General features: G+C 41.5%; 1 protein-coding gene across 1 annotated transcript in view; it reads right to left on the bottom strand.

Annotated features, from left to right (window-relative positions):
* The window catches only part of DNAH6 (dynein axonemal heavy chain 6), a 293512-nt gene that overhangs the window by 76856 nt on the left and 196084 nt on the right, over positions 1–20572 (bottom strand). Inside the window, exons 53-60 of the mRNA XM_032653510.1 lie at positions 19322–19445; positions 18615–18811; positions 16837–17040; positions 15395–15520; positions 10146–10310; positions 7661–7728; positions 6878–7058; positions 3837–4016 (exon numbers count right to left, since the gene is read on the bottom strand). Of these exons, the coding sequence (XP_032509401.1) occupies positions 3837–4016; positions 6878–7058; positions 7661–7728; positions 10146–10310; positions 15395–15520; positions 16837–17040; positions 18615–18811; positions 19322–19445 (1245 nt within the window). The remainder of the gene's footprint in view (positions 1–3836; positions 4017–6877; positions 7059–7660; positions 7729–10145; positions 10311–15394; positions 15521–16836; positions 17041–18614; positions 18812–19321; positions 19446–20572) is intronic.

Genomic DNA, 20572 nt, shown 5'->3' with positions numbered 1-20572 from the left:
AAAGAAACCATAAAGATCAGATCAGAAATAAATGAAAAAGAAATGAAGGAAACAATAGCAAAGATCAATAAAGTTAAAATCTGGTTCTTTGAGAACATAAGCAAACTTGATAAACCATTAACCAGAATCATCAAGAAAAAAAGGGAGAAGACTCAAAGCAACAGAATTAGAAATGAAAAAGGAGAAGTAACAACTGACACTGCAGAAATACCAAGGATCATGAGAGATTACTACGAGCAACTATATGCCATAAAATGGACATCCTGGAAGAAATGGACAAATTCTTAGAAAAGCACAACCTTCCAAGACTGAACCAGGAAGAAATAGAAAATATAAACAAACCAATCACAAGCACTGAAATTGAGATTGTGGTTAAAAATCTTCCAACAAGCAAAAGCCCAGGACCAGATGGCTTCACAGGTGAATTCTATCAAACATTTAGAGAAAAGGTAACACCTATCCTTCTCAAACTCTTTCAAAATATAGCAGAGGAAGGAACACTCCCAAACTCATTCTACAAGGCCACCATCACCCTGATACTAAACTGAGACGAAGATGTAACAAAGAAAGAAAACTACAGGCCAATATCACTGACAAACATAGATGTAAAAATCCTCAACAAAATACTAGCAAACAGAATCCAACAGCACACTAAAAGGGTCATACACCTTGATCAAGTGGGGTTTATCCCAGGAATGCAAGGATTCTTCAATATATGCAAATCAATCAGTGTGATACACCATATTAACAAATTGAAGGAGAAAAACCATATGATCATCTCAATAGATGCAGAAGAAGCTTTCAACAAAATTCAACACCAATTTATTATTAAAACCCTGCAGAAAGTAGGCATAGAGGGAACTTACCTCAACATAATAAAGGCCATATGTGACAAACCCACAGCCAACATCATTCTCAATGTGAAAAACTGAACTTATTTCCTCTAAGATCAGGAACAAGACAAGGGTGTACACTCTAACCACTATGATTCAACACAGTTTTGGAAGTTTTAGCCATGGAAATCAGAGAAGAAAAAGAAATAAAAGAAATCCAAACCAGAAAAGAAGAAATAAAGCTGTCACTGTTTGCAGTTGACATGATACTATACATAGAGAATCCTAAAGATGCGACCAGAAAACTACTAGAGCTAATCTATGCATTTGGTAAAGTAGCAGGATACAAAATTAATGCACAGAAATCACTTGCATTCCTATACACTAATGATGAAATATCTGAAAGAGAAATTAAGGAAATACTCCCATTTACCATTGCAACAAAAAGAATAAAATACCTAGGAATAAACCTACCTAAGGAGACAAAAGACCTGTATGCAGAAAACTATAAGACACTGAGGAAAGAAATTCAAGATGATACCAAAGATGGAGAGATATACCATGTTCTTGGATTGTAAGAATCAACATTGTGAAAATGACTATACTACCAAAATCAATGTACAGATTCAATGCAATCCCAATCAAACTACCACTGGCATTTTTCACAGAACTAGAACAAAAAATTTCACAATTTGTATGGAAACACAAAAGACCCCAAATAGCCAAAGCAATCTTGAGAAAGAAAAATAGAGCTGGAGGAATCAGGCTCCTGGACTTCAGACTATACTACAAAGTTACAGTAATCAAGACAGTATGGTACTGCCACAAAAACAGAAATATGGATCAATGGAACAGGATAGAAAGCCCAGAGATAAACCCACACACATATCACCTTATTTTTGATAAAGGAGGCAAGAATATACAATGGAGAAAAGACAGCCTCTTCAATAAGTGGTGCTGGGAAAACTGGATAGCTACATGTAAAAGAATGAAATTAGACATTCCATAACACCATACACAAAAATAAACTCAAAATGGATTAAGGACCTAAATGTAAGGTCAGACACTGTAAAACTCTCACAGGAAAACATAGGAAGAACATTCTATGACATAAACCACAGGAAGATCCTTTTTGACCCATCTCCTAGAGAAATGGAAATAAAAACAAAAATAAACAAATGGGACCTTATGAAACTTAAAAGCTTTTGCACAGGAAAGGAAACCATAAACAAGACATCAGACAACCCTCAGAATGGGTGAAAATGTTTGCAAATGAATCAACAGACAAAGGATTTATCTCCAAAATTTACAAGCAGCTCATGCAGCTCAATATCAAAAAAACAAAAAACCCAATCCAAAAATGTGCAGAAGACCTAAACAGACATTTCTCCAAAGAAGATATACAGGTTGCCAACAAACACATGAAAGAATGCTCAACATCATTAATCACCAGAGAAACGCAAATCAAAACTACAGTGAGGTGTCACCTCACACCAGTCAGAATGGACATCATCAAAAAATCTAGAAACAATAAATCCTGGAGAGGGTGTGGAGAAAAGGGAACCCTCCTGCACTGTTGGTGGGAATGTAAATTGATACAGTCACTATGGAGAACAGTACGGAGGTTCCTTAAAAAACTAAAAATAGAACTACCATACGACCCACTACTGGGCATATACCTTGAAAAAACCATAATTCAGAAAGAGTCATGTACCACAATGTTCACTGCTACTCTATTTACAATAGCCAGGACATGGGATTAACCTAAGTGTCCATCTACAGATGAATGGATAAAGAAGATGTGGCACATATATACAATGGAATATTACTCAGCCATAAAAAGAAGCGAAATTAAGTTATTTATAGTGAGGTAGATGGACCTAGAGTCTGTCATACAGAGTGAAGTAAGTCAGAAAGAGAAAAACAAATACCATATATATAGAATCTAAAAGTAAAATAAAATAAAATAAAAAGGTTCTGAGGCACCTAAGGGCAGGACAGGAATAAAGACGCAGATGTAGAGAGTGGACTTGAGAACATGGGGAGGGGCAAGTGTAAGCTGGGACGAAGTGAGAGAGTGGCATGGACATATATACACCACCAAATGTAAAACAGATAGCTAGTGGGAAGCAGCCACATAGCACAGGGAGATCAGCTTGGTGCTTTGTGTCCACCTAGAGGGATTGGATAGGGAGGGTGGCAGGGAGGCACAAGAGGGAGGAGATATGGGGATATATGTATACGTATAGCTAATTCACTTTGATATAAAGCAGAAACTAACACACCATTGTAAAGCAATTATACTTCAATAAAGATGCTAAAAAAAGGGATATGGAAAAAAAAATTAAAAAAGAGGATGAGAGTTGAAAATATCCTACTCACGGGACATCAGAGAAAATTAAACTGTGAATAGGAGACCAGGTGGAGAAACCATAAATAAACAAAGGAATTCTCCCAGTTACATGGTGAAAGTAGGAAAGGAACACAGGAAAGGGGACAAGGCAAGTAAAACCCCTGTAAATAAAACCCAGGGGTTGGGAGGAGAGCCAGTTTTATAACAAGTTCTGGAAAAAAAGAAGATACAGAAACCAATCTGCATAAGGTCAGAGCTATCTGAGACTTGGGATGCAACACAGAAAACTCTAACAGTGGAAAGGAAGCTGTATTACTGGAGAGAAAGTATAGAGAAATAGAATGGAGTTGGGACTCTTTAAAGAAAAGAAAAGCAGGTAAGAAGGAAAACAAGCAAGCTGTTAGTTGAGAAGCCAAGAGAAAAAATGAAACGTGCAAAGAAGCTTTCTTTTCATCCTCTGTGGATTTTTCTGTGCATACCGGGCACCTGAGTCTTTAAGGGCTGTGCTTAACCCACAGTCTGAACTCAAACTCTTGGAAGATTTTATCCAATAACTAAACTCATGATTTGCCTGAGGCAGGAAGTAACTCAACAGGGTTTAAAGAGAAGCCAGTGATAAATTTCACTAACAACAGCAACAACACACTTACCTGTTTAAAATATTTTAGTGAGTACTGATACATAGGATCTATTTCCGAGAGGCTCGCAATAACAAAGTACAAAGCAGAGCCTTGAGTGGCCACTGGACGATACTTCTCACGAGCAGCGTTTATCATCTGTTCAGTGGACTCTGCTTCCTTCAGCCTGATTTTAATGGCACCGGAAGTGATCTGAATAAACACAAGAAAACAAGTTCTTAAGGATCTGTTTCCAAAAAATGGTGGGATTTTGGGAACATATCCAGTTAGGTCTGGGAAGGAAAGAAGGAGATGATGAATTTGTGATTATAATAAGGGGACCCCCAGACAGATGACTGAGTCTCAGGACTCAATGACCTTCTTCTGGCCAAGCTGACCTCCTTTCCAGGCAGAGTTAGGGATGGGCAAATGGAAATAGGCAACACAAGGAGCCCAGGAAGAAGTGGAGCAGAACTTCTCAGAGCCTGGAGCCTGGATAACTTCTGACATGGAAACTCTAACACCCAGTTGCTCCCCAGTTTCCTTGTCCTCAAATGATTCTGGGCTCCCGTAATAAAAGGAGGTATGAAGGGAGAAGGGACACCCATGAAACTGCCCACAAGAGGCAGGTGGAGAGAGGCTGGAAGGAAGTGGTACCACATCCCACTCTCGAATAACAAGCAAGTCTAACGTTCTCTCTCTTTTCCTGGCATCTCAGGTGTAGACAGGGAAACTCAGGGGTAGAAGCTGTCGTTTGTGAAGGGTTGTAAAATGTAAGTAAGTTGGAGACGTTTACAAGGTGTGTTGCTGTTCTTTTGGTTTTCTGTCTTTTGGGTTTGTGGTTCTGGGGAGCCTTCTGGCCAGTGGGCTTTCCAAGGTACCTTTCTCTGTCTCCCTCAGTCTCTCTGTCTTTCCCTATGGCTGTCTGTCCTTGTTCTCCCCCTCCCCCTCATCTTCTTCAGGTGTGGACATCCCTAGGTTGGGAGATCCTGTGTCTCAAAGAAGTCACAGAGTCTAGGGCATGGACTGTGAACAATCACTATGGGCTCGCTGGTCAGTATTTGCACTATTGAAGGGGATCATCGGGTTCCTGTCTAGAGCCACACTGCCCACTGGAAATATAATGTGAGCCACAAATACAATTCTAACTTTTCTAACTTAAAGTAAAAGAAACAAGTAAAATGAATTTTTACAATATATTTAACCCAATATAATCCAATCTATCTTGATATATATCAATATATAATCAACATAAAAATTTATTGAGATACTTTTGCATTTGTGGGGATTAAGACTTGGACATCTGGTGTGTATTTAACAACACATCTCAGTGCAGACTAGTCACGTTTCAAGGGCTCAACAGCCGCACGTGGTTAGTGGCTAAGTCTAGACTGTCCTCCCCAGCCCACTATGGTGGGGGGAGGGACTTGGTGCAGAAGCTGTGCCCCGGAATCAAAGGTTCACATTCTCCCCATGTTGACCCCTTAGGAACCTGAGGAGGCAAGAAAGGGTAGAATTGAGTGAGAAACACCAGTCTCAATACTGGACTCAACTAAAGTCTTTACACCTGAGTAGAAAAAGGGAGGTTGACATGGGAGCAGTTGAATTATGGAGATCTACCCACAAACAATGCTTTATTCCCTGGTGAGCACAGGCCCTGATAATGCAGAACCCAGGGCTAAAGAGAAAGCAAAGCGAGCCATTTTTTTCTTTTGGCCAGAGAATACTAGGAAGACTATACACCTCAGTTGAGTTTAGTAACTACTTATAGACATTATGTCCTAGAGACTTGAGGCTTCCACAGTGGTGAGGGAAGATAGACCTAGTTTTAAATGAGGCCTCTGGGAATTTAGGGGAGTATGAACTACAGGCAGGAAGTGGCAGGAAATGCAGCCCAGGAGCAATCAGTCCTGTCTCTACTCTACAGAAAGGACCTCTTCAAGGTAAATCCTTGCAAACAGAAACTAGTTGACAGATAAAGATGGCAGTCAGAATACATGTACCTTTACTCCTTACTGAAACCATGACAGAGTTATAGTGAAGGGATTTTTAAAAAACACTGCAAATCCACAAAAATGGGAGGAACGGAAGAGGAAATAGCAGACAGAAGGGTGGTAACAACTTAGCAGACCCAGGAAAATGGGTTTCTGAGCTGGCAAAGGGGAAAGCCAAGAACTCATACAATTTGTAAAATAGATTCTTGCTGCAGGGAACTTAACAACCTAACAGAAGAGAAAAGACATGTAATTGGATAGCTATGACATAAGGTAAACAGTGGCAAGTGCTGTATTAGAGGTGCAGATAAGGAGTCAGGTGTTCCAAGAAGGAAGCCCTTCATTCCAGCTGGGAAGACCCAGGGAAGCTTCCTGAAGTGGGGTGACATTAATATGTGTATGTAATTGTGTCGTTTCTTTCAACTTATATCTTGTCCCAGTTCTTTATGTGACATGCCTTGTTTGAAAAATGCAGACAAGAAGAGCGGTTGTTACATTTTATCTACCTTTCCTTCGGTTGGTGAGGGGCCTGCTAGCCAGGCCCTTTATTGTGTCTGCCCCGGCATCTCGGGGGTGGCTACCGCTCTTGCTTTAAAAGACTCTGCAGGTTAGCACAGGGAGATCACCTCCATGCTTTGTGACCACCTAGAGGGGTGGGATAGGGAGGGTGGGAGGGAGATGCAAAAGGGAGGGGATATGGGGACATATGTGTACGTATAGCTGAGTTACTTTGTTATACAACAGAAACTAACACAATATTGTAAAGCAATTATACTCTAGCTGCGGTGAGCAGGGGCTACTCTTTGTTGTGGTGCACAGGCTTCTCGTTGCGGTGGCTTCTCATTACAGAGCATGGGCTCTAGGCGCGTAAGCTTCAGTAGTTGTGGCTCGCAGGCTCTAGAGCGCAGGCTCAGTTAGTTGTGGTGCACGGGCTTAACTGCTCCCGCGGCACGTGGGATCTTCCTGGACCAGGGCTCGAACCAGTGTCCCCTGCGTTGGCAGGCAGATTCTCAACCACTGCGCCACCAGGGAAGCCCAAATTAACACACTTTCTATAAATAATAAAAATATTTTACTTGCCTTTGAGTCCTGGAGTGTGTCAATAAGTTCTTCATTGTCCAGAATATTTCCCTCAGATGTGAAGAGCATTTTCAGGATTTTCTCTTCGATAGCTTTCAGCTGGGTTTTGTCAGCATTGATCCTCACAATGAGCTTAATCCTTTGTTCTTCCAACTCAGGCTTCTCAAGCCGCACGACATCACTGATGCCAAAGTGACGAGACCTAAATTAGGTCTTTGTCAGGGCCCTGAAGTTTCTTCTATTTTTCTTTTCCTATTTCTCATTGTTCTTATCCTGAATACTACTTAGCTGAATACTAATGCTACCAGCCACATCCTAATGCACAAGGCCCTCTTTTGCTGGGTGTCCCAGTGGCTATTCAAAGCACTATGTATAAGTTCTGATTATTTACCTTGTATTTCAGAGAACTGCACCCCACAGCTCCCATGGCTTCTTCTCATCTTCTCTTAGGAAAACCTGCTCAGTGCTTGATGTCTTCTAGTCATTCAATTTCTGTCTCTAACGGTTGCTTGTGCCAAGCTGAAATGGTGCCTGGAACGTTCTTTCCAACCCGACATGGGAGACTCTGAAATTCCATCACCTCCGTGAAGTGATTCTTGGTCACACCTAAAAAAGGTGCTTTACCTCTAGCCTCTCCCATTTAAACATGCGAACTTACGTCTCCCCTCACTTGTTCTTTCATCATTTGCTCCCATCCTCTATTTGCGAGCTAATCTTTTTCTTAGTCAAAATTTCTAAACAAAATATTAGGAAACCTTTGCCCCCCCATCCCCTTTCTTTTACCTTAACAACTGATCCTCCAGACCTGATTTGGTTACAGTGAAATTGATGATGGTAACTTTGATGCACACCTAGAAGAGAAGCATAGAGTAATCAGTTCAGACTAATAAAGTAGGAACTGCTTTCTTTATTAGAATAGGGCTCATTATTACCCAGCTGGTTGTATCCTGGGTCTAATGGTGAACTCGCTACCCCCACACACAGCAAGCAATAAAATCCTAGTCTCACAAAATTATAATGTGATTTTCCCTGCTACCATGATTGATAATCTTGTTTCTCAAACCATTTCTCAAACCATCTCAAGCCACCATTAGAGAATGATGTTTTAAGGAAAGGTGAGCCAGTGAAGGGTTAGAAAGAAGCAGGGATCAAATGCTAGCTGTACCCTTCAGTGTATGTGGGATGTGGGACAAGCCAGTCCATTCTGAGGTTCAGGTCCTGATCCTTAAAAATTGGGAAAATAGGAACAATGCATAGGGTATTTGTGAGGACTATATATGCTAATAAAAATCACTTAGTTATAGCGACTTTCACTTAGTTTGTCTTTGTTAAAAAGATGATCTTATTAATAATACATAGAGCTTTACATACTTTGTCTCATACTTTTTATGAAAAAATGTTACTATAATATTCTGATGTTATTGAATAAGTCAACAGCAAAAATCACAAATATAATAAGAGTGTTTGAATGTCATATATTTTATACACACTATTCTTTTCTTAAATTATTTATTTATTTGGCTGTGTTGGCTCTTAGTTGTGGCATGTGGGATATTTGTCGCAGCATGCGGAATCTTTCGTTGTGGTGCATGGGCCCCAGAGTGCACAGGCTCAGTAGTTGCGGTGTAGGCGTAGTTGCGGTGTAGGCTTAGTTGCCCCGTGGCATGTGGGATCTTAGTTCCCCAACCAGGGATTGAACCTGCATCCCCTGCATTGGAAGGCAGATTCTTAACCACTGGACCGCCAGGGAAGTCCGTATACACATTATTCTTTAAAATTTTTATTTTATTTTATTGAGGTATAGTTGATTTACAATGTTGTGTTAGTTTCTGCTGTACAGCAAAGTGATTCAGTTATACATATACATACTTTTTAAATATTCTTTTCCATTATGGTTTATCACAGGATATTGAATATAGTTCCCTGTGCTATACAGTAGGACCTTGTTTTTTATCTACACACATAATTCTTATTTAATCTTCATAAACAAATCCTTGAAGTGGCCTTTGTCTCCACTTTATAGTTGATTGACTCAAGGATCCAAGAAATGGAATAATTTACCTGCAGTCACAGAGCTGGTATTGGGGAGGTGTGTGATGTTCCCTCTCAAAAGTTAAGTAAAGTGAGAAACCAAAGGCTGTGAGTCAGGACATGGGTCACTTTTCTCAACTCTAAAAGGGAACTTGGGATATGAGCTCTGGCAGCAGCTGTGTAATTAAACTGCTTGAGGTCGACAAGGAAAACCCTGACCTAGGCTTTTAATATCAGTAGCATTTCCCTCATTTTATGCAAGAAATGTGTCAATTTCATTCAACCAGAACACATCTAGGGAAGACAGACAGCTATGAGGAATTCAGTAACTAAAATGAAATGATACTCTTTGGAATGCTGTATCCCAAGATGATTTTTAGTGGAGGATGGAGGACTGAAGTTCTGATTGAAGTCCCTTCCCTCACTGCTTGGGCCCCATTAGAGAAGGGGAGGCCCGTGGGGCAGGGAAGACCCCACAGAGTGAGTGGCTGTGCCTGGACCAGAGTCTGCAGCAGGCTTTGCTGGGGTAGAGCTGCCCCTCTGCGCCCCCTGCGGGAAGGGAGAAAGGGGTCCCAGCTCTCTTCATTTCTGTTACAACTGCCTTGGGCTCTGCAGCACAAGAGTAGGGCTTCTTCTGGATCTTACCGTGGTTCAGAGACCTGTGTATGGATGTGGGCTTCACACAGCTCCCTTCAAATAGTCTGAGAGCATGAGGAAGGGGAAGGGACAAGATGCCCCTTCCCCAGAACTCTAAGTACAGACACTGGATGTTAGAATCATGATACTGCAATGTTGCCGGTCACCGGAGTCCTTAAGCAGGCTGTCTGCTGGGCACCTGCACACTTAGACACTGACGGGTACCCCCTCCCCCAGAGGCTCTCTTAGGCTCTGATTCATTTCTCAGCCACAATAAGAGGGGACAAATGGCATCGTTCTGAGGAGAGAGAAGAATGATTAGAAGGGAGTGGTGTCCCGTGTCCCGAGGAGCGGCTGGCGACCTGGGAGAACAAGGCAGGGGCCGAAAAGGAGCACAGGGCAGTGAGACAGGGCGGGGCCTGGGGGCCAAGCGGGGAGGGATTTGAGTTCCAACCAGAAGGTGAGCAGAAGGGCGACTGGAATCAGGGTCAGGACTCAGAAGAGAAGCGAGTGGAGGATGGGGGGAGGAAGGGTGTGGCAGAGGGGAAGAGGTGGGAGACCTATTACACCATTAAAACCCTCTCAGGCCGGCAGCTCGTACCTCAGGCAGGTAGTGAGGGTTTGGCAATTTGGTCGTCATATAGAACCTGAAGTTTTTATCGTAATCAATGTCCGAGTCTCCAAGGCGAATGAGCACTCGTCCACCACTGATGAAAGTCTGTTTCAAAAGGACGGGTTCCAGAGCTGGATCCAGGATCTCTCTAAGCTTAAACATCAAAACAAAAATATAAAAAAACAAGTCATTAAATGGATGGCAGCAAGTTTTCCAAAGTTCTTAGGCCTCAGACTTTACTCTGAACGGGCAATTTTTCTGTGATCTTATGGATATTTCTTAAACTCCTCTCACTACCTCTAACAGTGTACATTTTCCAGGGATTGATACTCTAAAGAGATAAGAGCATAGGAAGGACATATATTTATTTGGACTAAACTTACACATGATTCGGCCCCAAGAGAAAGCAGCTAAGAAAGAAGAGCCCACAGGGTGGTCCTTGAACAGACCCCAGACAAAGGAAGCTCTGTTCACCTTCATGGTTTTTCTAAGTCAGGAGCTGCAGTCTCCAGCTTGCAGGCCTATCTGGTCCTCTGGGGCCTGTTTCTGTATAGCTCTTGAGCTAAGAATGTTTTTTACCTTTTTAAAGGGTTGTAAAACAAACAAACAAAGCCCCCAAACTAAATAAAACAAAGAAGAATATTTGTACAGAGACTGTATGTGACCTGAAAAACCTAAAATATCTGGCTCTTTATAGAAGTCTGTGGATCTTTATTCTACATGACAGCAATTTTTTTTCCCCCCAGAGCAAATCTGATTTTTGGTAAGAAGCTGGGCATGCACACATTGCCCACAGACCCCATGACAAACATCTTTGTACAGCATGTATGTGAGGGGGGCTCTGTCAAAATTTGATGTAATCAATAGTTAACAAATCTATTTCATATTGTGATATGGTACCCAAGCATGCAAATTCTTAAAACAAAAGTTTATGAGATAAGGTTTCCCTTACTATCCACGATATAATTTTGTGCTTTTTAAAGTCTATTCTACGACACATCCCGTGTGGAAGAAGTAGACTAAGCTCTACCTGAGGATTACTTGGCTACATGTTCAACACTCTGTCTCCATTTCCTCTGATAATATGCTTTCAAGTATTTCTTTATGTTTGTTAACATTTAAAAATCTGTATGGCACGACAACTACTTAAGGGGAAGATAAGATTTCTTTCTACTAAGTGAGATACTGTGATACTTCAGGCACTAAAACAGAGCTAGTTTTTCTTTTCTAGTTTCACGTTGGCTTATTTTAACAGACCGAAGTAGCGTTTATTGTAAAGTGTATGCAACCTATGTTAACTTCGTGGTCTGAAGTGTTTAGCTATCAAGCAGATTCTTTAGTAGACAAAATCTTTTATCACTGAAGTGTTCTGAAGTATATACCTTGATGTTTACAAGAAAAATACTTGTTAAAGCAACTTTCATCTTCTGGGATCTACTTTTTAAACCTTCCATCTCCTGTATTTATGGACTGCATGTGCCAGGCCTCTAGAACTTAGTATGTTCGACTGAACCAACTTGATGGGAGTAGCTATCCATAGGGCTTGTTTTCCAAAGAAAAGTAATGTTTAGAGTAGGAAAATTATAAGCCTACCTAGGCATGTTGTAAAGCCGTTTGAAAAGTGACTCAGAGCAAGTTTTGTGAGTGGAAAGGGAGTGCTTTTTTTGAACATCTTTATTGGAGTATAATTGCTTTACAACGGTGTCTTAGTTTCTGCTTTATAACAAAGTGAATCAGTTTTACATATACATATACCCCCATATCTCTTCCCTCTTGCGTCTCCCTCCCTCCGACCCTCCCTATCCCACCCCTCTAGGTGGTCATAAAGCACCGGGCTGATCTCCCTGTGCTATGCGGCTGCTTCCCACTAGCTATCTAATTTACGTTTGGTAGTGTATATATGTCCATGCCACTCTCTCACTTTGTCCCAGCTTACCCTTCCCTCTCCCCATATCCTCAAGTCCATTCTCTAGTAAGTCTGCGTCTTTATTCCCCTCTTGCCCCTAGGTTCTTCATGACCATTTTTTTTTTTTTAGATTCCATGTATATGTGTTAGCATACGGTATTTGTTTTTCTCTTTCTGACTTCCTTCACTCCGTATGACAGACTCTAGGTCCATCCACCTCACTACAAATAACTCAGTTTCGTTTCTTTTTATGGCTGAGTAATATTCCATTGTATATATGTGCCACATCTTCTTTATCCATTCATCTGTTGATGGACACTTAGGTTGCTTCCATGTCCTGGCTATTGTAAATAGAGCTTCAATGAACATTGTGGTACATGACTCTTTTTGAATTATGGTTTTCTCAGGGTATATGCCCAGTAACTCTTCCAAAATATAGCAGAGGGAGGTATACTCCCAAACTCATTCTATGAGGCCACCATCACCTTGATACCAAAACCAGACAAAGATGTCACAAAGAAAGAAAACTACAGGCCAATATCACTGATGAACATAGATGCAAAAATCCTCAACAAAATACTAGCAAACAGAATCCAACAGCACATTAAAAGGATCATACACCATGATCAAATGGGGTTTATCCCAGGAATCCAAGGATTCTTCAATATACGCAAATCAATCAACGTGATACACCATATTAACAAATTGAAGGAGGAAAACCATATGATCATCTCAATAGATGCAGAGAATTCAATGCCCATTTATGATAAAAACCCTGCAGAAAGTAGGCATAGAGGGAACTTACCTCAACATAATAAAGGCCATATATGACAAACCCACAGCCAACATGCTTCTCAATGGTGAAAAACTGAAACCATTTCCACTAAGATCAGGAACAAGACAAGGTTGCCCACTCTCGGCACTCTTATTCAACATAGTTTTGGAAGTTTTAGCCACAGCAATCAGAGAAGAAAAAGAAATAAAAGGAATCCAAATCGGAAAAGAAGAAGTAAAGCTGTCACTGTTTGCAGATGACATGATACTATACATAGAGAATCCTAAAGATGCTACCAGAAAACTACTAGAGCTAATCAATGAATCTGGTAGAGTAGCAGAATACAAAATTAACGCACAGAAACCTCTTGCATTCCTATACACTAATGGTGAAAAATCTGAAAGTGAAATTAAGAAAATACTCCCATTTACCATTGCAACAAAAAGAATAAAATATCTAGGAATAAACCTACCTAAGGAGACAAAAGACCTGTATGAAATGTAGTGCTTAAGTCACATTCTGCTTTACAAGTTGTTACAAATACAGGTGAATTAAAAACAAACAAGCAAAAGTCTATTCTATTTCATTAAAAAATGCTGATTGAGGTCGATTAACTCGATTTCACACCCATGATTGGGTGGAGACAAAGTCTGAAAATACCACCCCACAAATGTAGAAAGCAGCTAGGTGTACAATCCGAATGACACCAAGTCACGGAAAGCAGGAAAGGCCCCGTCAGAGTGTCCTCTTCCTGGCCCCGCTCTAACGAGGGCCCCATTCCTCACTCCCAAGAGCATGCAGCTACAGCTAAGAGGCTCTGCTCTCCAGGGGTAAAACGTCACAGAAAGTCTTTTGTCCATTGCCATGAGAAAAGAAATTCCCTCAGGACCTCCTGTGTCACGACATAAACTGGGGTTTAAGAATCCAGTTAGGGGACTTTCCTGGTGGCACAGCGGCTTAGAATCCACCTTCCAATGCAGGGGATGCGGGTTCAATCCCTGGCCAGGGAACTAAGACCCCACATACTGTGGGGCAACTAAGCCTGCGTGCTCTAGAGCCCGTGCGCCACAACTAGAGAAAAGCCTGAGCACCACGATGAAGATCCTGGGTGCTGCAACTAAGACCCGATGCAGCCAAATAAATAAATGGTCCACATTAAAAAAAAAAGAAACGAGTTTGGGGCTAACAAAACTGGGCCAAGGATTTTTGGAGACCTCACTCTCTCCTGTAACTTCAGGGTTTGAATGGGGGCCTGGGACCCATTACAGAACTTTGCCCATTTTGGTCAAGGCCACGAGCCACACATGGAAGCTTCCTGTGCTTTTTGTAGCTTGAGCTGGGAGCATGGTAACTTGTTGTGGATTTTCTAGATGGTCAAGGCTGCTCCGATGGTATACGTAACCTTTCTGTGCCTCAGTTTCCTCATCAGTAAAATGGGATAATAGTAGTAACCACCTTGTAAGGTTGCAGTGTGAATTAAAGAGTTAATATACGTTAAATACCAACAACAGAGTCTGGCATGCAGCGACCACTCAGTGAGTGGTAGCTGTTGCTAATATTACTGATTATTCCAGGCACCGTGCCAGGGCTGCAGCTAAGCTGCCCCAGGTCCGCAGTCTTTTTTGGGTTTCTCGCCATTCTGTTGCAGCAGAGATCCTTCTAGACACGGTTACACTGAGGCTCAGCTCACAGTGTTCAATTACTCATCCTTCTCATAAAATAGAATGGGAAATTAGGGAAATAAACCATAATTATTACCCAGTTTCTTTTGTGCCCAAGGCCATTGTAAATGCTGTCCCCTTTGCCTGGAAAGCCCATCTCTCTGAGCTCCTCCCATGGCGAGCTCATCACGTAGGTCACAGCTTAAATGTTATAACACCTGTAGCCATGCATCTACTTTAGCTCCCCCCAACCCCTTATTGGCTATGTCAGCACTGGGCTTGTCCCTTCAAAGCCCCTACTGCAAGTTCTCTTCCTCCCTTTCTGTCTCATTTCCTCTCTCTTTTCTCAGGTTATTATCTCTGTCCCCAACTAGATCGTAAACTACTAAGGGCAAGAACCACATCTGTATTGTTTGCCATTGAGGAAATAAAGCATGTAGACTCAACAAACATCAATTTTTTAAAAATAAAAGTTTATATCATACCACTTAATCTAATTCTGACTTTATGTCTAAGTGGAAAATAATGTTTATGCCCTTTGGGGTGTTTTACTGGCTTTACATCACAGGTGTGCGAGGAGATACTCCCTGATGACACTGCTGCTTTGAGTTTTCGGGGCCGCTAACGATCAAGATCCACACGAGGCCTGAGAATCAGCAGTGTTAGAAAACAGAGCCTAACCCACTTAACACCAAAGGAATAGCTTCCAAATATTCGATCAATCACAGACTGCTCCCCATTCGAGAGTGTATTGTTTAAGGAGAAAAGCAATTGGTTTGACCAGCTAGAAAAGTGCGCTGACTGGGGTCTTTAGTGTGAGGCAGACATGGCCTGTATAGGATTCCAGATGTGATCTGAAGGCTGGAAAGTAAGAAAAGAAAAGTAAAAAGCAAACCTCTTCCAGTAAGACGGGTAAACCAAGTCGGATTGAATTTTCAAGTGTGCGTAAGAAATTACTATCCGTGAGTTTAATGACCTTTAAATCATTTTTGCTTTCTTTGTTTCTTATCCAACGGTTTGCCTGTATGAGAAAGCACAAAGCAGGATGTTTACTTTCGAGTCTGAAAAAAGTGGAAGTTTTTAAAGTTTAGAAATTTTGTTCAATCTAGAAACAAGTTTGAAAGATAAGAAAAAGATAAAAATATACCACTCCCATTGCAAATAAAAATACCTTTTAAATCTAATGTTTGGGATTCTTGCTTTTGTTCAAATTTGGGGCAAATGAAGAAAAGACCCATCTAGGAAAAAAGCTCATGCTTAAGGTGTTCAAGCTTGTCTCCCTTGCTTTCAAATGGATTCCTTTTTCTAAACCCCATGTAGAACAACTGATCCATGGACTTAAGTTCAGATAATGGGATTCTGTAAATTCCAGGCAGGCTTGACCTAAAATTCATCACACCTTAACTTCATTCTCACTCCTTAGACCACTTAGGAACAAAGAACAAGGACAGGAATGAATTTCTGCTCCCACAGAAAACAAATAGTCAACCCCCTAAACAAACGCAATCAATATCAAGTATGCAGACCCCTACGTCCATGGCAGCACTTCTCACAATAGCCAAGGCATGGAAACAGCATAAATGTCCATCGACAGATGAATGGATAAAGAAGATGTGGTACATATATATGATGGAATATTATTCAGCCACAAAAAAGAACAAAATAATGCCATTTGAAGCAACATGTATGGACCTAGAGATTATCATACTAAGTGAAGTAAGTCAGAAAGAGAAAGACAAATACCACATGATATCACTTATATGTGGAATATAAAATATGACACAAATGAACTTATCTATGAAACAGAAACAGACTTGTGGTTGCCGAGGGGGAGGAGAGGTGGGGGAAGGAAGGACTGGGAGTTTGGGATTAGCAGATGCAAACTATTATATATAGAACGGATAAACAACAAGGTCCTACTGTATAGCACAAGGAACTATATTCAATATCCTGTGATAAACCATAATGGAAATGAATATGAAAAAGAACGTATATATATGTGTGTATACACACACACACACACACACACACACACACATATATGGATAACTGAATCACTTTGCTGTACAGCAGAAATTACCACAGCACTGTAAATCAACTACACTTCAATAAAAATATTTTTAAAAAATCAAGTGTTTAGAGCACTTGGACTCCTCCCTTTTTACTTTCTGCCTCCACAAAATGAGGGACGTGGACCGGAAGACATCTCAACTTCTTTCTAGGTCTGAATCTCCGAGATTCTTACAAGTACGTTAAAGTCCACTTTTAGAATTTGTAATAGTGCAATATTAAGCAGAGTTAATAGGCTGCTCTTTCTCTGAAGCACTGGTTACACACCTGATCTTGGGGATCAATCATCAAAGGCCACCGTCTCCCTTGAGTGACCAGAATGCCATTTTCCGTTGATATCAGGTCACGGGGCAGCCCATCTGTGTTCCACTGCCGTATTTCGTAGGGCTCGCCAAGAGTGTTAATGAGACTGAAGGCAGGATTGATTGGGATCTCTAGAGACTGACAGTCCTGGATCCAACACTCTATAAGCTGTAGAAGGAGAAAAGCTTGTATAGAGTCAGGAATACTCAGTAAATGAAGATACACACAACAAGTCCTACTTAGGCAGGAGAGAGACGGGTCCCCAGGGGCAAACGGTTTGAGTTTGTTCCTGTGGACCGATATTCTCAGCTGGGAATGACAGGACAATTGAGAGAGGAGGCTGGGCCCTGCCCAGATAGGAGATACATATTCCTCATTCTTGAAGTCAGGAGACCTCCCCGACTACACATGCTCAGAAAGGCTCCTTGGAGGTCAAAAGGGGAGTGAGGTCAACTAATGCTCACTTACCCATAGGCCTCTTTGGTAGAATTCATCTTGGCTAAGAGATGCGGACGCACACATGGGAAATCCTGAGCTATACCAAATACATATTTTGAACCAGGCAACTCAAAATGATTGGCCAAAGGAAACCCGGAAGAAATGCCCCATAAAAGTGATTCAAACTGCCACGAGGGCGTGACTCTCTCTGAGCCTGCCCATGTGTCTATCCACATGTACTGTACTCTTTTTTCCTCCTAATAAATTACTTGTCTCACTACTTTCTGGGAATTCTTTTTCTGCAAAGCCATAGGGCCAGGGCCTTTTCACTGGCCACTGGTCTAGGGGCAAGGATTCAGTGCTCTCACCACCGCGACCCGACCTCAATCGCTGGCCGGGAACGGAAACCCTGCTTCAAGCCGCTGCAGGCCGAGGCCACCCGAGATCACTACCAGACTCCACAGGCATCCTGGCATCAGGGCACAGGACACAAGAAGTGGCCTAATAAGAGATCTGGGGGGATAGAACTACGCCGTTAACCAGCTGTGGCTTTGGGCATGTCCCACGCCCTGTCTGGACCTCAGTTTTCTCGTGTAGAAAAGAAAGGGGTTGTCACAGTAGTCTTCACCCTTGGGTGTAGGTGGGAGAGTCTGGCAGCACGTGGAGAAGTTGGGAGTTACCACAATGACCAAGGGGGCTACTGGCAATTAGTAAATGGGGCAGAGGGGTGTTAGCATGTCACCTCCTTCAACGGGTGGCACAGTCATGCACACTAGGGAACTGTCTGTCCCCCAAGAACACCCCTGGCCCCACTGCCCGCTTGGCATCAGGTGATCCCTGAGCTCCTATAGAATCTATATGAGTCCTATACCAACCAGGTTTTATAACTCAAGGACAGGGATAAACATTTTTACGAAGGCATTTCATAAAAGTGGTTTGCAAATATATCCAAATAATTCAGTTTCCTGCTCTTTCCCATCGTTGAGCCCTTTGTAGCAGGCCCTCACCAATTCAGAACACTTCATCCCAGTTCGATCCTGAGTCGGGAAGACTCCCTGTCTCTTTTTCTTCCTCAGGTTCCTGTGTAAGCAAGTGATGAGTAACTTTCTAAGGCGGGAGAGGAAAAGGGGGATTGTGTTAAGGAAAGCCTAGGGGTAACCATCAGTGACTTGGGGGCAGTGGAATGAATACCTAAGGTTCATGGAGAACCTCCCTCTAAACTTGGAAAAATGACACACACACACCCCGTCTCCCTCAGTTTCAGCTGCTTCTCACCCCTCCTCACAGAAAGCACGTTTACCCACCGATTGCCTGTACTGGGCTGTGAAGGCCCCATAATAGGCCACACAAGCTGCTGCTATGAACACATTCCCGATGATGTTTGATATCTCCTCGCTGAATTTCTGGATGCTTTCTTCCCATCGGATTTGCTCGTCTCCTAATGCAGCCGTCAGCTTTCCAGCACGTACCAGACGTGCTTTGGTCAGGGCCATCGTCTTTGCTAGAAAATTTAAAGAAAACCGGGTTATGTTATTCAATATTTGCCTACAGTATAAGAAATTTATTCATCTGCTTCTGCTTATAGCGGAATGAGCATTACTTAGCTAATGACATCAATACATCTCTGGGAAACCTCGCACCAACTCAGCACTAGTACCCATTTCAGAGCCAGGTCCAAGTTTGCCTCTTCCATGCTGAGAGTTCCTTTTTGATACTCCTTTACTCTGGCTGAAGATAGTGCTCTCTTTCTGCCCATGTGGTATTTATTTTCTGGATCAAATTCATGTGCTGCTCTGTGTTATAATGTAACATTCCCCCCCAAAGCCTTATTCAGATATAGGAGTTGAATATGTACAATATACTAATGTTATACTAGACGGTTAAGGCCATCCATCTAATGCAAATATGCCCTACATACTGGATGGAGGTTGAGACCTGACTGCCGGAAAACTCTTTTTCCTTTTGAAGATCAGGCATTTCCTGACCAGCATAAATTTTATGAGTTACTTACCCAGACTTTCTTTCTCATTCACGCTTTTGTTGTATTCATGTTGTAAGGCCTGTATTTGATCTTCCACTTTTTTTAGTAATGCTTGCTTTTCTCTCAGAGTAGCCATTGTAATATCAAGTTCAGCCTAATAAAATCAAGTAAATAGGAACAGGCCCCCAAAGAAGGTCAAATTTGCCCATTTATAATAGGTTATTTAAAAAAAATAGGATTTATGTTTTCTTTCTCTTAAAAGAGTTTGTCTTAAAAGATAGTGATATGATATACAAAGTTAAAACATATATGAGAGAATAAAATATAAAAGCAGAACCAGAACAAAACAAAACAAAAACAAAGCCCAACAAAATAAATCATAGAAGGATTAGAGAAACAGAGGTACCAAGCGTTTGAGGATGAATTAGTTACTAAAATGGACTATTAACTTTAAATGATAAAACAAATGAAATACTCATGCAATAGTGAAAACTATCTTTCCTAACTAGTTCTCTAGAGCAGGGGTCTGCAACTATGACCTGCAGGCCAAATCTAGCCCACTGCCTGTTTTTGTGTGGCTTGTGAGCTGAGAATGGTTTTACAGTTTTAAATGGTTGGGGGGAAAATCAGAAGAAGAATAGTATTTCATAACACATGATAATTCTATGAAATTTGGCTTCCAATGACCATAAATAAAGTTATATTGGAGCACAGCCACACTTAACTTGTGTCTGAATTGTTGATGGCTGTTTTGGTGCTGCAACGGCAGAGTTGGGTAATCGCAACAGAGACCATAGAGCCGGCAAAGCTGAAAATATTTACTGTCTGGATTTTTACAGAAAATATTTGCCAGCCCCTGCTCTATAACTGTGGTTCTTTTGGTAACCTGTTCCACTAAATGATCATTCTTTGTTCTTCTTGGGGTCTCACATCCAATTGTGGGTTAAGCTGGTTTTCAGAATCTCATCAAGTGTGGGAGTATTTAGCAAGTAGAAACATAGAGTATCAGATGCTAGAGCTAAAATAAAGTAAAAAATTACCATAGGCCTGACGATATGAATATACTAAGGACTTACTTTCCTTTTATGCTGGAAGAGGGCTGATTTCAGAGGTCATTTCTGAAAAAAACAATCTTTGCTAGCTATTTTTTAAAACAAAAACTAATTTTCAAGAGCATGACTACTATCTATATTGTGTAGGGTTTCAGCGGCACCACAAAGGGAGCTTGAATGATTGATGATCATGGCCTTTGATTCTACAAAATATCACAACACAGATGAC

This window comes from Phocoena sinus, chromosome 13 (assembly GCF_008692025.1).
Source record: "Phocoena sinus isolate mPhoSin1 chromosome 13, mPhoSin1.pri, whole genome shotgun sequence".
NCBI classification, from domain to species: domain Eukaryota; kingdom Metazoa; phylum Chordata; class Mammalia; order Artiodactyla; family Phocoenidae; genus Phocoena; species Phocoena sinus.
This window is presented reverse-complemented; position numbering and strand designations above follow the sequence as displayed.